General features: G+C 45.0%; 1 protein-coding gene across 1 annotated transcript in view; it reads right to left on the reverse strand.

Moving 5' to 3' along the window:
* Window positions 1–1779: 1779 nt before the first annotated feature.
* The window catches only part of OTOA (otoancorin), a gene marked incomplete at its 5' end in the record, with an annotated part of 30458 nt that continues 15174 nt past the window's right edge, over window positions 1780–17063 (reverse strand). Inside the window, 8 exons of the mRNA XM_081965493.1 lie at window positions 1780–2041; window positions 4911–5103; window positions 7189–7286; window positions 8479–8615; window positions 9374–9516; window positions 10560–10715; window positions 13010–13197; window positions 14365–14497. Of these exons, the coding sequence (XP_081821619.1) occupies window positions 1974–2041; window positions 4911–5103; window positions 7189–7286; window positions 8479–8615; window positions 9374–9516; window positions 10560–10715; window positions 13010–13197; window positions 14365–14497 (1116 nt within the window). The 3' untranslated portion in view covers window positions 1780–1973. The remainder of the gene's footprint in view (window positions 2042–4910; window positions 5104–7188; window positions 7287–8478; window positions 8616–9373; window positions 9517–10559; window positions 10716–13009; window positions 13198–14364; window positions 14498–17063) is intronic.

Consider the following 17063-nt stretch of genomic DNA (forward strand, 5'->3'; position numbering starts at 1 on the left):
TTTACCCATATGCTGGAGAATGAAATTGGTGACAATCTGCAGCACCTAAGACTTTGTTTCTGCTGACACAGTACTTGATCAATGTAATTCTCATCAATCAGTTAAAGAGCTTTCCAAAAGTCTTTGAACTCTGCAAACCTCCCAAAAATTGCCCATTTTTCGCGAAAACAGGCCCATTTTTTTAAAAGAAAAGACATGAATAGCTTGGGCACAACCATTTTGGTGAAGGAGGCAGGGCTTCGGGAGGCAAAAAATGCTGTATTCCATGTATAAGATGCACCCAGATTTTCAGTCTCTTTTTTGAGGAAAAAAGGTCCGTCTTATACTCCGAAAAATACGGCATATCATTTCGTGCTTCTATAGTCTGAACAGAAAAGTATCCCAATTCCAAAACTTGAGATGCATACATTTGAATCAGAAGTCACATTCCTGCACGGAGCGGTTTTAAACAAGTAAATGCTTGCATAGTCGTCTTCTAAGTTCATCTAAAAGCTATTGATATTCTTTTAGGAAAGTTTTTCAATGCTGCGACAGACTTTGTGGCCTCCGTGAATGTAAGAGGCTTGCAAATGTTGAATGCATTCCTGGAACTGACCAAATTCCTCAAGGTTTGTTTTTTTATTTATTCAATTTTAAAAAGGCATTGTTTTAATTCTTCAAACATCAGCAGGTTTTCCCCGAAGAACATTCCTCCAACTTTGCAATGTCAGCTGGAAACCTCTGTTGAGGGGTGGGGGGGTAGGGGGGAGGAATGAAGGTAAGAATAATGTGGAAGAAATAAACATAGGTATTCCTTGTCTTGCAGTTGGACTAGAATTTCCGTGGCTGAGGGTTGTTAAGTGAGTTGCACCAGTTCTTGTGATCGTTTTTGCCACAGTTGTTAAAACATTCTTCACCCATCTTTAAATCTGCAGAAAAACATTCTTTGTTGAATTGTGCTGTTCCGCTGTTGTATTCCCAGCGCATATACCAGTGATGGCTAACTTTTTCCCCATCGCGTGCCAAAAGCGGGGAGAGCGCAAGGGGCCATGCACGAACAAACCCACACCCATAATTCTATGCGTGACCCCCGCCCTCCCCTCCGCTTTTGGTGCGCGATGGACCTGTTTTTTACCTTCCCCAGGCTCCAGAGGCTTTCTAGGAGCTTGGGGAGGGCATAAACGGCCCCCTCCACCACCACCCACCACCATAGCCCTCCGGAGGCTTCGGGACGCTTCCCTGAAGCCTCCCGAGGGAGAAAAATGGCCCAACGCGCAAACCAGAAGTTGGTTCCCAAACTTCCGGTTTGTGCATTGGGTTCTTTTTCTCCCTCTGGAGGCTGAGAAGGCAACGCCTCGCGTGCCCTAACAAATGGCTCCATGTGCCACCTGTGGCACTCGTGCCATAGGTTTGCCATCACAAGCATATACAGTATCATCACATCCTAAAAACAACGCAATCGAGATAATTTCAAAGAACATTGTTTCGAGAGGTTACGCAATCGTTACAATGTGTGAAGTTGTTGTTGTCGTTGTCATCAAAACAACGACGACGATGGGAACAACCCTTAGCACCAGTCAATGGTATTTGTGACACATCTTTAAATGTTCAGCTGACTGAGTTTCATGTTGAATGAATAAAAGAAATAATAATAATAATGATAACGGGATGAAACATTTAACAGCGATACCCATTGTCATTTTGGGCACTTGGTACCCTGTCCAAGAATTTTGCAAAATGCATGGAGAAAACTTTCTGCTGTAGCACCAGCGTAGCTGCAAAAGGCTGTGCTACTCGGAACATCGTACATTTGAAGAAGGTCCTCGGTTGACACCTAGGATGCTGGCAGCAACCCGTATCAGCCGTCAGCGCCGGTCAACGATATTTGTGATACATTTTCAAACCTTCAATTGACTTGAGTTTCATGTTTGATGAATAAGAGAGATCATAACCATAAGAATACAGACTTACTGTCGACTTCAAAAGAGGTCAGTTCAGGAGACCAGATGCAGGACTGAAATAGCAGACATCCAAAGGTTTAACCTGTAGGATAAGGGAGCACCTGAAAAGAAAATTGAGGGGAGGGGGTTGAAGAGAAAATCTAAATAATAAGTAGTTGGGTCTAGTTCAGTGTTTTTCAATCTTGGCAACTTTAAAACCTGTGGACTTCAACTCCCAGAATTCCCCAGCCAGCATGGCTGGCTGGGGAATTCTGAGAGTTGAAATCCTCAGGTCTTAAAGTTACTAAGGTTGAGGAACGCTGGTCTAGTTGCTAAAGCACCAAGATACCAGGAAACTGTGAGTTCTAGTCTCACCTTACGCAGGAAAGCCAGTTGGGTGACTTTGGACCAAACACCAAGAGACTGGGAGATCTAGTCCCACATTAGGCATGAAAGCCGGCTGGGTGACTTTGGGCCAATCACCAGGAGACTGAGTTCTAGTCCCACTTTACACATGAAAGCCAGCTGGGTGACTTTGGGCCAATCACCAGGAGATTGTGAGTTCTAGCCCCGCCTTAGTCATAAAAACCAGGTAGGTGTCTTTAGGCTTGTCCTTCTCTACTCAACCCAACTCACCTCACAAGGTTGTTGTTTTGGGAAAAATAGGAGGAGGAAGTGGTTTGGATCTGTTCGCTGCCTTGACTTATTTGTAAAAGTAATTTTTAAAAAAAGGGCTAGGAGGAAGGAAGAGCTACCAAACTCATCCATCTCCCATCAAATTCAACCAAGAAAAGTCCCACCTACCCACCCATTTTTAAGTTGCCCTGAGGACATTCGCTCATTCATTCTTCACTTTTATTTGCTCACTCAATCCAGGATGAGAAGAACATTCCTTTTTTGGGGAAATCAGGAAAAGAGCAGAGGGCGGAAATGCTATTTCTAGCTGGCCACCGAGATATTTGTTACCGGATGTTCTAATACAGATTAAGATGCTGGACTTCTGCCCCTGAAAAGGGGTGGCAGTGGTGCTTGTGAGAACTGGAAGCCACCAGAATAACAGAGTTGGAAGGGATCTTGGAGGTCTTCTAGTCAACCCCCCTGCTCAAGCAGGAGACCTTATACCATTTCAGTTAAACAGTTGTCCAATCTCTTCTTAAGAACCTACAACTTCTGCAGGCAAGTCATTCCACTGATTAATAGTTCTCATTGTCAGGAAATTTCTCCTTAGTTCTAGGTTGCTTCTCTCTTTGATTAGTTTCCATCCATTTCTTCTCTTTCTGCCCGTCAGGTGCTTTGAAGAATAGGTTGACCTCCTCTTCTTTCTGGCAGCCCCCTCAGATATTAGAGCAGAGTTGGAAGGGACCTTTGAGGTCTTCTAGTCCAACCCCTTGCTCAGGCAGGAAACCCTATAACACTTTAGACAAACACTTCTTAAGAGCTTCCAGTGAAGGACCATCCACAACTTCTGAAGGCAAACCATTCCACTTGTTAATTGTTCTCCCTGTCAGGAAATTTCTCTTGAGTTCTAGGTGGCTTCTCTCCTTGATTAGTTTCCATCCATTGCTTCTCGTTCTGCCTGCAGGTGCTTTGAAGAATAGGTTGACAACCCCTTCTTTGGGCAGCCCCTCAAATATTGGAAGACTGCCATCACATCACCCAAGTCCTTCTCTTACTTGTTGATCATGATGGTATTAACAGAATAACAGAGTTGGAAGGGACCTTGGAGGCCTTCTAGTCCAACCCACTGCTCAGGAGATACCACTCCAGACAAACAGTTGTCCAGTCTCTTCTTAAAAGCTTCCACTGATGGAGCCCCACAACTTCTGGAGGAAAGTTGTTCTGCTGATTAATTGTTCTGATTGTCAGGTAGTTTCTCCTTAGTTCTCGGTTGCTTCTCTCCTTGATTAGTTTCCACCCATTGCTTCTTGTCCTGCCTTCAGGTGCTTTGGAGAATAGCTTGACTCCCTCTTCTTTGGGGTAGCCCCTGAGATATTGAAACACTTATATCTTGTAACGCTTAGATCTTGGGACACTTAGAACTTGGGACACGTAGATATTGGAACAAGCAGGGTCAAGTGCTAATGTCCACTTTCATCATTTCTACTGGATCTCCCAATTCCAGCATGACCATCAACAGCTGCCCAGCCTTTCAACCCAGTGGATTTCCAACCTGATCCTCTGGAAAACAAATCGGTTCTCCGCATGAAAAAAAAACAAAAACAGATGGGGAGTCTCCCCTTGACGAATTAAAGCTGGACAGGAGGTCAACTCAGACAACATGGCCGATAAAATAAAAAAGCCAGCCGCTGCTCGCCACATCAGGAAGCGGCTGTCCTCCTCGCTGGGAAATCGGTGGCGGGAGCAAAGCCAGCTCTCCGACTCATCGAAGCTGTGCTGAAGAAGAGGGATTAATGAAGCGTTGTGCGTGTCGCAGCTGTTTTTGCTGTGTGAAAACCCCGGAGGGAGAACTTAAGAGGCAGCACCTGCGAGCTCCCAAAACGGCAAGGTTGTGCGGGAGGAAGCAAACCGCCGACTTGAGGGAAATTGATCGATTCCCCGTTGGGCCGATGCCCAGCTGTTAAGCGTTGTAGGCCGCACCACACATCTGAGCTTTTGAAGGACGGCAGGACCAGTCTTGACTTAGAGAAGTGGTCTTCTCAGTGGTCAATGCCTCTCAAAATCAACGTCTGCTCTTAAACCAGGGGTGGGCTGCTGGAGGTTGGCAGAGGTTCTGGAGAGCCTCTAGCTAAGATTCTGTGCAGTTCGGGGAATCCCCAAATCTCACTCCTGGCTGAGTTCCCCTTCTATTCCCTCATTTAATCATTTATGAGATCACATAAGATCACATCCTAGAATTTTACTTGTTACTGGACAGCAAACAACAACAACAACAACAACAACAACACACACACAAACACACACACATGTAATTACAATCAGAATTATACTGAAGATCCAGTCCAAGGGTGCTTTTGAAGAAAGAAAGCTCACCGTTCGAAAGAGGTCCAGATGTTGGGTCAATTGTACTTTCATTCAAGGATACTTCTCGGATTCTCCTCCTTCCCCCATCTAAAGCTAGTTGGAGACTCTGAAACTGCTGTTCACTCAGATGTTGGCGCTGCGAATCCGTCGTCCTGGCTGCATTTTCTGGACCAAGGTTTGCAAGCTGCTCTGGCGACAGTTCCTGCGATAATAAATACAAGTAGTCCTCGACGTACGACCTACCAGGCATCTGGAAACCAGCCCTAGACAGCAGACTAAAAAGCAGAGACCTCACCTTGCCAACAAAAGTGTGCATAGTCAAGGCGATGATTTTCCTCGTTGCAATGGGTGGCTACGAAAGTTGGACCATAAGGAAGGCTGAGCGCCAAAGAATGGAGGCCTTTGAACTCTGGTGCTGGAGAAGAAGACTCCTGCATTGAGTCCCTTGGACTGCAAGGCCATCCAACCGGTCAGTCCTAGAGGAGATCAACCCTGACTGCCCTTTAGAAGGCCAGATCCTGAAGAGGAAACTCAAAGACTTTGGGCACCTAATGAGAAGGAAGAAGGACTCCCTGGAGAAGAGCCTCATGCTGGGAACGATGGAGGGCAAAAGAAGAAGGGGACGGCAGAGAATGAGGTGGCTGGACAGAGTCACCGATGCACTACGGATGAGCTTAAATGGACTCCAGAGGATGGTAGAGGACAGGAAGGCCTAGAGGAACGTTGTCCATGGGGTCGCAATACGACTTGGCAACTAACAACAACAGCAAGTTTGATGAGAAGAAGAACCAAGGGAGACATGATAGCAGGGTTCCAGTATTTGAGAGGCTGCCACAAAGAAGCGGGAGTCACGCTATTCTCCCAAAAACCTGAAGGCAGGGCAAGAAACAGTAGATGGACACTAATCAAGGAGAGAAGCAATCTAGAACTAAAGAGACATTTTCTGGCAGGGAGAACAATGAAGCATTGGAACAGCTTGCCACCAGAAGTTGTGGTGCTCCAGGACTGGCAGTTTTTAAGAAGAGATTGGACAACCATTTGTCTGAAATGGCATAGGGTCTCCTGCTTGAGCAGAGAGTTGGACTAGAAGATCTCCAAGGTCCCTTCCAACTCTGTTAGTCTGTTAATTTATAAGCTTCCGAATGCATCTGATTTCATTCCTGCAGGCAAGGGGCGACTTTAGAGCTTTCCGTGGTGATACCAGTCAGACAATAAAGACAATAAAAGTACCTGAAAGTTGATTCTTCCCCAATGTAGAATATTCTACCAAACATAGTCATATGATTATGCCTACTTTGGAAGCCAAACCCTATGATTAGAAGTGCGCAGTCATTATCTTTCCTTGTATTGTAGAACAATGACAGCAAATGTGAACAACTGACATTTAACAAAAATGCCAAAGAGCTTCTCTGGGTTTTGTGTTGGATTTGTCTTTTTTTTTTTTTTTCAGAAGACATTTGTCTCCCAGGGCAGATTATGAGATATAAATTCATCCCTCTCTTTCCCTCCCCCCCCCCCTTTGGATTCAGGTTTGAACGGCTGCAAAATTTCACTCTGATGAAGTGGTGGGAGGAAACTGAAGGTGTGGTGGAGACAGAGAAAGAAAGGGAGAGAAAGAGAAAGAGAAAGAGAAAGAGGGAGGGAGCAAGGAAGGAAAGAAGGAAGACTGACTCTGAAAATGAAGGGGAGGAAAGAAGAAGGGAAGGAAGGAAGGAAGATGGGAAGGAAGGAAGATGGGAAGGAAGGAAGGCTGATTTTGAAAAGGAAGGAAGGATTTGAGAAGGAAGGAAGACTGATTTTGAAAAGGGAGGGAAGAAGGAAAGAAGGAAGGAAGACTGATTTGAAAAGGAAGGAAGGAAGGATTTGAGAAGGAAGACCGATTTTGAAAAGGGAGGAAGGAAGGAAGGAAGGAAGGAAGGAAGGAAGGAAGGAAGGAGAAGGAGAGATAGTAAGCTTTAGATGTCTTCACATTGATTGCCTGGATGAATCCCTGCAGTTTTCTTGACAAAACCTTTGGAAGATTTTGCCATTGACTTCTTCCCAGGGCTGAGAGAGAGTGACTGGCCCAAAGTCGCCCAGCTGTCTTTCATGCCTAAGGCAGGACTAGAACTCCCAGCCCCCCAGTTTCTAACCCAGTGCCTTCAACCCCCTGCACTAAATTGGGTATCTTAAATAGATAACCAGCCGCAAAGCCATACGTTCCTCCCCCCCACCTCATCCCCCCCCAATAAAGTTTTAAGAAATGGAGCAAAATTGAGCAAACCCAACGGAAAGCTTTCCAACTTACTTTAAAGATGTCACTGGGGATGGACGCAATGGCTGCAGGCTGGAAATAAGCCATCAATTCGTGATCGAGGGCTCTTAATTCCTTCTCGTTTAAGCCAGCTAGTGCGGGAGAGAGAAGAGAAGCGATCGGGACCCAATTTCACGCCCTTCCGACTAGACGGAATTTGGGGCCTTTAAGGAGTGCCAGCCCTGAGCAGATCAATATTTGATTCTAAAATCAGGATTTCAAGCCCCTCTGGGAAATCAGCCCAGAGTTTGCAATTAAATGAATGTTTGATGGGAACCAACTTTAGTAAAAGTGCAGGCTTAATTAGTGCAATTCTCATTTTTGCGGGTTTTGCTTTTAATAAGAAAGGCTCCAAAAAGGTCCCCTTCTCTATTTTCTCTTACTTTTTCTCCTGTACAGTCTCAGGGCTTCCAAATAGCATCCAAAATTAAATCAGACTCCAAGGCAAAGTATTGCTCAAAGTTCCAATTTATTAAGAGAGCCATGTTGGCACATCTGGGAAAACCCGAATCTGAAGGGTTCCTGGTGTTCCCCACCCAGTTGAAAGTTCAAGATCTTGCTCCCACACCCACAAGTCCCATCACATGGTCCAATCTCCCACTGCCAGCATGGCAGTTCCACCCATCCAGTTCCGGTCAGGTGCAGAGGTGCAGAGACAAAGGACGACCTTGGCTTTCTAGAAAAAAATTTGTTTTGGCTACATATCTAACTCGATACAATCCCCCCTCCCATTTTCCCACAATAGAAAATGCATGGTAGAATAATAGAAAGTGTGGCGGGCCAAAGATCTACAAAAGATGACCTTGGCTTTCTAGAAAGGATTTTGTTATGGCTACATGGCATCTAACATAGCATGGCAGTTCCACCCATCCAGTTCCGGTCAGGTGCAGAGGTGCAAAGACAAAAGATGACCTTGGCTTTCTAGAAAGGATTTTGTTATGGCTACATGGCATCTAACTCCGTACAATCCCCCCCTCCCCTCCCATTTTCCCACAATAGGAAGTGCATAAGAATAATAGAAAGTGTGGCAGGCCAAAGATCCGAAAGAAAAGATGGCTGCAGGTCTGACACACAGAAGGTGACTCCGTTCTGAACAGAATAACAGAGCTGTGAGGGACCTTGGAGGTCTTCTAGTCCAACCCCCTGCCCAAGCAGGAGACCCTGTGCCATTTCAGACAGATGGCCATCCAATCTCTTCTTAAAACCTCCAGTGATGGAGTAGCCACAACCTCTGAAGGATTGCGGGGCAAATGATGGCTTGTAGTGATTAACTGACTTTCTTACCAGCGATAGTCCCAATTTCTTGCAGAATTGCATGGTTCCATCTCATGGGATTCCCAAATACAGTTTCGACTTTCTTTTTAAATTCTCGCAGAGTGCTTGTGCTACACGGCAAAGAACCCAGTCTGGCTAAAACCACACTGTGGAGGAAACACAACAACACCTTAGCGCAATCAGCCTTTTGACGCCTGGTTGCTAACATCTTGTAGGGAGAAGAAAGAAAAGAAGGGAAGATGAAAAGACGGAAAGATGGAAGGGAGGGAGGGAACGAGAGAGGAGGGGAAGGGGGGAAGAAAGGAAGAGATGAAGAAAGGCAGAAAGACAAAGATAAAGAAAGGAAGGAAGGAAGGAAGGAAGAGAAGGAAAAAGAAAGAAAAAAGGAAGGAAGAAGGAAGGAAGGAAAAGAAAGAAGAAGGAAAGAAAGAGAGAGAGAAAGAGAAAGAAAGATAGAAAGGAAGGAAGGAGGAAGGGGAGGGGAGGAAGATAATGAAAAAGAAAGAAGGAAGAAAGAAAGAAGGAAGGAAAAGAAAGAAGAAAAAAGAAAGATAGAAAGAAGGAAGGAAGAGAGAGAGAGAGAGAGAGAAAGAAAGAAAGAAAGAAAGAAAGAAAGAAAGAAAGAAAGAAAAGAAAGACAGACAGACAGACTTAATGATACAAGAGCAAGGAAGTTTTTGCCCCTTCAGCTGTCAGAGACAACATTAGAATCCTGATTGACGAAGGCAACTATTTTTCTTATTCTGCAGCTTGGCTGCAATAATATTTTGTTTGCTTTACAAGCCTGAGAAATGGCTCTAAGGAAAGCAGACCGTTCTCTTGAAAAAAGCAATATCTCCCTTGGACTATCACATACTGTACTTTTTAGAAGCATTCCATGGATGAGAGAAGAAGAGAGGGGTACCTGAATTCGGTGGCATTGATGGATGCAACCTCTGTCGCATTTAGGGTGCAAAGAGTGGCATCAAGAGCGACCAGATCAAAACTTTTGAGACTGGCTATCTCTTGTCCCGAATCATCCAGAAAACCTTGTAAAATAGATTTCGCCTGGGAGATGGGGGGGGGGGAAATAAACAACAATGACCACAATGCATATCCCTGTCTTTCTCCCCCCCCCTCCACTTAAAACCATATTACCTTATGCAAACTGATCTCAGAATAATTTGCAGCACAAATACATTCACCACTAGGTGGAGATCCAAGGTTTGAAGGAAAACCTTGAACGTTGGAGTAAAGATAAAGGTAAAGGTTCCCCTCGCACACATGTGCTAGTCGTTCCCGACTCTAGGGGGCGCTGCTCATCTCCGTTTCAAAGCCAAAGAGCCAGTGCTGTCCGAAGACGTCTCTGTGGTCATGTGGCCGGCATGACTCAACACCAAAGGCGGACGGAGCGCTGTTATCTTCCCACCAAAGGTGCTCCCTATTTTCCTACTCGCATTTTTACGTGCTTTCCAACTGCTAGGTTGGCGGAAGCTGGGACAAGTCACGGGAGCTCACTCCGTTACGCGGCACTAGGGATTTGAACCGCCGAACTGCCAACCTGCGACCAATTCGCTCCCACAGGGAGGGACTCCTCCAGGTGCCGTCCACCAAGCAATGCCAACGGGCGGCGCCCAGGAGTAGAGCCTTCTCTGTGATGGGCCCAACCCTCTGGAACGACCTGCCCCCCGATATCAGAACCACTACCGACCTCCGCTCCTTCCGACAGAAACTCAAGACCCACCTGTTCCAATTAACTGGCCTAGCCCATCTATAGTCCCATTTTTACCTCCTGGCAAACATTTTATTCTGGGGTAGCTTTTTAGGGGTAGTTTTTAATGTATCTCTAATTTGAATTGTAATTATTATTGTACAGTTTATATGTTACCTCCTCCATCTATATTTATCTATATTTATCTATATCTGTATGTATTTATACTGTGTTTTAATATGACTGTACACCGCCCCGAGTCCCTTCTGGGAGAGGGCGCGGTTTATAAATTAAATAAAAGTTAAAGTTAAAACCTTTCTGATCGACAAGCTCAGTGTCTTAGCCCCATGTCCCTCTAGACCTCTCTTAGCAATGGACTCTCGGTGTGAACTTTTATTACCTGAGATGGATTCCAGGCTGTTTGTTGTGTCAAGGTTGAAACGGTGTCAATCAAGCTGAGATCCAGCGCTGCGATTTCCTTCTCGTTCAACGCAGTGACAATGCAACCCAGGGAGACAATGTGGTATCTCTTCCAGTGTTCTGGCAGACCCCAAACCTTTAGAAACACATCCGTCCATCAGAGCCTTCCCCAGACTCCAGAACTGGCCCACGTTCCTCCCCAACCTCCTCATCGTCCGAGTCTGGTGGGCTACAACACTACACTCTTAGTAAACCTCTTGTATCGTGCAGTGATTTTTTTAAAAAAAGCTTGGGAACAAACATATAATTGGGAAGATTATATATATCTGTTTCTCATCTTAGGATATGGAATGGAAACTAATCGACATTTTCACTTGTCCGTCTTATTACATATTTTGCGGGTATTCCTAGGAAGCTTCACCTGGAAATATAGATTTTTATTTATTTACTTGTACCCCTTGGGCATGACAATGTGAGGACATTAACGTGTGCATTTTCAAACCATTATTTACGTCTGCTTTTTCTACCCTCCACCTCCATTGGCCCTGTCACTCCCAGGGCAGCTAATAATTCAGGATATAATATTGCAATAATATTTTAACAGTACAGCAGCTGCAGCCTAAGTCAACAGCAATAAAGCAGGAGGGCAAGTGAAAACTGGATTTAAGATCTCATAACAAAGTTTTTTTTAAAAAAAAGCAAAAACAAAAACCAGGGAGCTGTTTCAATACATTAAAAGACACAGCACCGTTTTTTTTTTTTTTTAAAGAAGGAAACCATGAATTTAACTCTCCTTCTGGGTCCTTTCGTGAGTTCTCTCTCTCTCTCTTTCTTTTAAAGGGCTGCAATCATCAGAGTGATTATGGAACGGCTCCTGAAATTGCTCTAAATTACAGTTTAACCATAGCTTAGCAAATAACCCACCAAGGGTGGCATCATGGAACGAGACGCACGGAAGCTAAAACCGTTTATGGCTTTCAACATTGGGCTAAAGCAAATAACCACATCCTGAAAGACAGAGCAGAAGAATAGGCAGATGGTCAGCGATAGGAGAAAGTGAGTGGATTCGGAATACAGCTGGAAGGGACCTTGGAGGTCTTCTAGCTCAAACCCTTGCTCAAGCAGGAGACCCTGTACCATTTCAGACAAGTGGCTGCCCAGTGTCTTCTTAAAAGCCTCCAGTGATGGAGCATTCACAATGTCAGGTTTCCGAAACATGCCCTAATTAGACATGCAAATGCTTTATGAGTTGACACACAACTTCTGGAGGCAAGTTTAGCCACTGGTTAATTGTCTTCACTGTCAGGACATTTCTCCTTAGTCCCAGGTTGCTTCTCTCTTTGATTAGTTTCCACCCATTGCTTCTTGTCCTGCCTTCCAGCACTTTGGAGAATAGCTTGACTTCCTCTTCTTTGTGGCAGCCCCTGAGATATTGGAACATTGCTATCATGTCTCCCCTAGTCCTTCTTTTCTCTAGACTAGCCAAGCTGAGATACAAGTAGTCCTCGGCTTACGACCACAATCGAGGCCAGCGTTTCCACGGCTTAAACGACACAGTCGTTAAGTGAGTTTTGCCCCCATTTTGCAACCTTTCTTGCCACCCTTAGGTGGATTCCTGCAGTTGTTGAGCTAGTAACACAGTTGTTGTGGGAATCTGATTTCCCCGTTGATGTTGTTTGTCAGGAGGTCGCAAAACAGAGGTCACATGACCCCAGGACACTGCAACCACCAGAAATAGAATTAGTCGCCAAGCAACCAAATTTTGATCACATAACCAAGGGGATGCTGCAGTGATTGTAAGTGTGGAAAAAGTCATGTCATTTTTTTCCCCCAGTGCTGTTGTAACTTCGAACCGTCACTAAACGAATGGTTTTAAGTCAGGAATTACCTCTAATGAACTGGGCATACAGATGCATTACAGCAGCGATGGCAAACCTTTCTGGCACAAAGTGCCCAAACTGGAATGTGTGTGCATGCGCTGGAAACCCGAAAACCAGCTGGCTGGTGCGCATGCCTGTTTTTTGGTTGTTTTCAGGTCATTTTTTGGGCTGTTTTTAGTCCCAAAATAGCTGGAAAGTGGCCTGAAAACTGGCCTTTTTTGGACCGTTTTCTGGGCTGTTTTGGGGGCATTTTGGAGTAAAAAACAGCCTGAAACCATGCCAAAAAATGCCCCCAAAACAGCCCTGAAAACAGCCTGGAAAATGCCCCCAAAATGCCCTGAAAAACAGCTGGAAAAATGGGCCGGAAAACAGATGTGCGTGCCGGAAGCCAGAAGAGCAGCTGGCGACTGGGTACGTACTCGCAGAGAGGGCTCCGTGTGCCACCTCTGGCACGAATGCTGTAGGTTCGCCCTCATGGCATAGAGGCAGGTCGCTGGATTTGGATGAGAACAAGGAATTTCCACTCCGTTCCCCTCTCATCATTATTTACCTGTTTAGCTTTTTCCTTCAAGACAGCAAGCTGCGAGGTGTTAAAACTGCGCACTTGGCCAAGGATTTCCACCGTTTGGGCAAACGTCCTGCTTTCCATGCAGTTTAGTTCCTGGACGGACCAAAACGTGTTTGCTTCTGATAATTGTATGATCTCATCCGAAGAGGGGGCCGTGACGTCTTCACAGTCTGAAAAATGGAATCACATTATCCACTCGAACAAAGCTGGCGCCGATAGGCAGAGAGGTTAAAACGAATAAAAAGGAAGATGGCATTTTGTACCTGCACCGAATAGTAACCCAAAGAGGAGAGGAGCACCCTGGGAGTAAAGAATGACATCAATCGTTAAAAAATAAATAAACCTGGTGAGAAAATATCGCCTTATCCATCATCCGAAGCAGAGAAATGGCTAATCTTTCTAAAGCCTCCTATTTATTTATCAAATTTCTACGCCGCCCATCTTCTTATGAGTCACAGAAGCCTAAAATGTCTAGATGGAAACTCCAGTTGCCTCTTGAAAAAGCACCTTTGGGAAATTCCACGTGGAAATCTTTGTTATAATGTCCCAAAGATGCTTTTTCTTTTTTTAAAAAAAAGATTTTTTTGGTTTTCTATACACAATTATAGGTATATATTCCCATAGTTATTATTCTTTTTTACATTCGTCATTCTTATACATTTGTCATGCCATTTCCAAGGTTATAACATACCAATTGGGTTGCTTTGTTTACCATCCTCACCTGTTTTGACACCACTTTCTTTTCCCTTTCCTTTCTCCCTCCCTCCTTTCTCTACTTTCTTCCTTCCTCTCTCCTTTCCCTTCCTTCTTTCCTTACCTCTCCACTACTCCTCTCTTCATCTTCCCCTTCCTATCCTCTCTCTTTCTCTCCCTTTCCTTTCCATCTTCATCTCCTCACTGCTATCTTCCTTCTCTCCTCTTCCTCTCCTCCTCTCTTCCTTTCTTTTTCTGTTGTTGTAGGTGTCTCTTCCAGCTCTTAATTTTTATTTCCAAAGATGCTTTTTCAAGGGTCACCTGGACTTCCATATTTTCTCATCCAAGAAGCTTCTTCAACTCTTGAAAAAGCACTTTTGGGACAGCTATGACCCGGATGGCTGAGCATCTCCATAGACATAAACAACAAAAATGAAATATAAGTTTAGCCCATGCCTTTTAGCAAATATTCACTTACTTTTATGCCTCCTCCTAATTTAAAAAGAAAAAAAAAACCACCTCCAAGGAACTCACAGAAATTTCGACAAATCAATATCGACGTCTATCTTAAACAACAGCGATAACAAAGAAATCAGTGTTGCGTCTTTTACAAGACAGAAGTCATGAAGAATATAATTGCTTACCGGGAGTTGAATTAGAGGGTTGGATTCGAATTCTGGAGGCATAAAGGGATTCAAATTGAGCTAAGAGAAGCTGCTTGGGTGCAGAGAGCCGCTGGGATGTTTTCGATGCCATTTCCGAGACAAAGTCAGGAAACTTCAGGAGGAAATGAAAAAAATAAAACAATGAGGATTTTAAGTCACTTTTGCTTTGATTCAAAACTCTGAAGGAGGTGTAATAAGATATATCTCCTGTTTGGTATCAGCAGCTTCTGGCTTGTCTTAGAAACATCCAATCCTTGTGGCAAAATTACAGTAATTAAAATGTAAGAATGGTTGCAGGAATTGGGTATGTCCAGTTTGTTTGTTTTGTCCAGCATGAATTGGATAACAGATATAAGTATAAACATGATTATGAATACATGAAATGAATACGAATATAAGGGAATATTAGGACAGGGATGGTAGACACGCTGGTGTGCTTATGCACGCCCCCTTCACAGACCTCTAGGGAATGGGGTGAGGTCAGGAGTAGGTTACTCCTGGCATTAACTGCTGGTTTGGAGCGCAGAAATTTGTTTTTAGCATCCTTAATACCTTTTCAAGCAGGGCGATCAAGTCATCCTTTGGCAATAACACCATAAAAGCTCCGTGGTCCTTAATTGTTTCAACTGTCCAGTTTGTCGGGGAGCTGGAAAAAGAAAATTGGAATCTAAGTTGTAAAAAGAAAGCTTTCAATTTGCCATCAAGTTTTTTTTTTTAAGTGTACTGGTAAGATTCCAACGTTGGAAGAGAGGTGAGGGAAGACGTGCTTACAGTAAAGAGAAAAAGGAGTTTCTTTGCACATACAGTAGCAGCTTTTTTGGATAAAAAGATAAAGGGAAACATTTCCCCTGGCCTATCATGTTTGACTCAAGGGATCGGTGCTCATCTCTGTTTCTTAGAAGAGCATTGTTTGAAGATGCTTCTGTGGTCATATGGCCAGCATGGATATCTGCTCAACACTGTTACCTTCTGTTCTGACCGAGAATTCCCAAGAGCATGAAGCAAACTCCTGATCCCGACAAAAAAACCTTTTATTAGTTTACAGTGAATTCTGCTCATGCACATCCAGCAAAGTCTTTCAAGGGAGGCTTTACAGTCACAGACCTTATCTGTCTTGGAGAGCTACCAAGCCGATATCTGCAAAACTTGGCAAGGAGTCTCAGAGAATCACGAGACAATTAAGCAAAATAATTGTCTCCTGCAAACTCCACTCCCCTTTCGCTCCTTTTATTTCCTCTGGGAGGGGCCATTCACCGTCCACCTGTGGCCTTACTCCCAAGTCGACCCCTCTTCCTTTAGCTGTTCCCTTCATCTGGTAACTCTGTGCATGCGCACACTGGGAACAGGCTCCAGCTGTTCGTCTGCCTCACTGATGTCTGACTCCGAAGGCAGCTGATAACTTACATAGACCTTCCCCAGACTCCAGGACTGGCCCAGGTTCCTCCCCAAACTCCTCAGTGTCTGAATCTGCTGCCAGCTCCGCTGGCCACTGGCAGGCCACAACATCTTCCCACCGAAGTGGTACCTATTTATCTGCTCGCATTTGCATACTTTTGAACTGTTAGGTGAGCAGAGCTAGAGCAAGGAATGGAAACTCACCCCCTTGCGTGGCGCTCGGGTCTCAAACCCGGGCTGTTGCACCCTTCCAGCTGACAAGCTGAGCATCTTTAACCACCGTTAAGCCACCACGCTCTTCTTTGGCTGTTGTTACTCACTGGGGCCCTGCAAAGGCCTTACCCGTGCAATGCAATCAGCCTCTGCTGAATTTCCATCTTCTGCTCGGAGCTGAGATGGGGGCACTGGCCGTATCGGAGGAGGATCACTGTCATGACTTCTGGGGAGACCCCCTGACAGATGAACGCGGGGGACAAATGGCAAAGGAGATTGCCCAACAAGTCCACGGTATATTCATCGGCCACCGAGCCTTCCTGAAACGAGCCACATCAATTCAACAGTCGAACTAAGAGACAGAGAAATGAGGGAGGGTCCCCCTCAAGCCCCTTTCTCCATCCTCTATGCCACTGTGGGCTCTGCTCCCTCTTATCTGGCCATTCCCTAGGCAGCATCTCTTTTACTCCACCTCCCCAGGCCTCTCCTCCGTGCCATTAGTCCTCAAGATATGACCAACATTTCTGTTGCTAAGCGAGTCCATTATTAATTTGGCCCCATTGTACGCATTTTCTTGCCAGAGTTGTCAAGTCAATCACTGCAGTTGTTAAACTAGCAACAGGGTTGTTAAGGGAATCTGTCTTCCCCGATGACATTGCCCGTCAGGAGGTAGCAAAAAGGAATCCCATGACCCTGGGGGACACAGCAACTGTCATAAATATGAGTCAGTTGCCAAGCATCTAACATATTTTTACAGTGTTGCAGGCTAACTCTGCCCACTGCCAGAAGTTCGATCCTGACCGGCTCAAGGTTGACTCGGCCTTCCATCCTTCTGAGGTGGGTAAAATGAGGACCCAGATTGTTGGGGGCAAGAGGCTGACTTTGTAAACTGCTTAGAGAGGGCTGTAAAAGCACTGGGAAGCAGTATATAAGTCTAAGTGCTCTTACTATTGCTCTTAACTCAGCCTTTCATCCTTCCGAGGTCAGCAAATGAGAACCCAGATAGTTGGGGGCAAGAGGCTGACTCTGTAAACTACTTAAAAAGGTAAAGATTTCCCTCACACATATGT

Source organism: Natrix helvetica (genome assembly GCF_964273705.1).
Source record: "Natrix helvetica genome assembly, chromosome: 13".
Lineage (NCBI taxonomy): Eukaryota > Metazoa > Chordata > Lepidosauria > Squamata > Natricidae > Natrix > Natrix helvetica.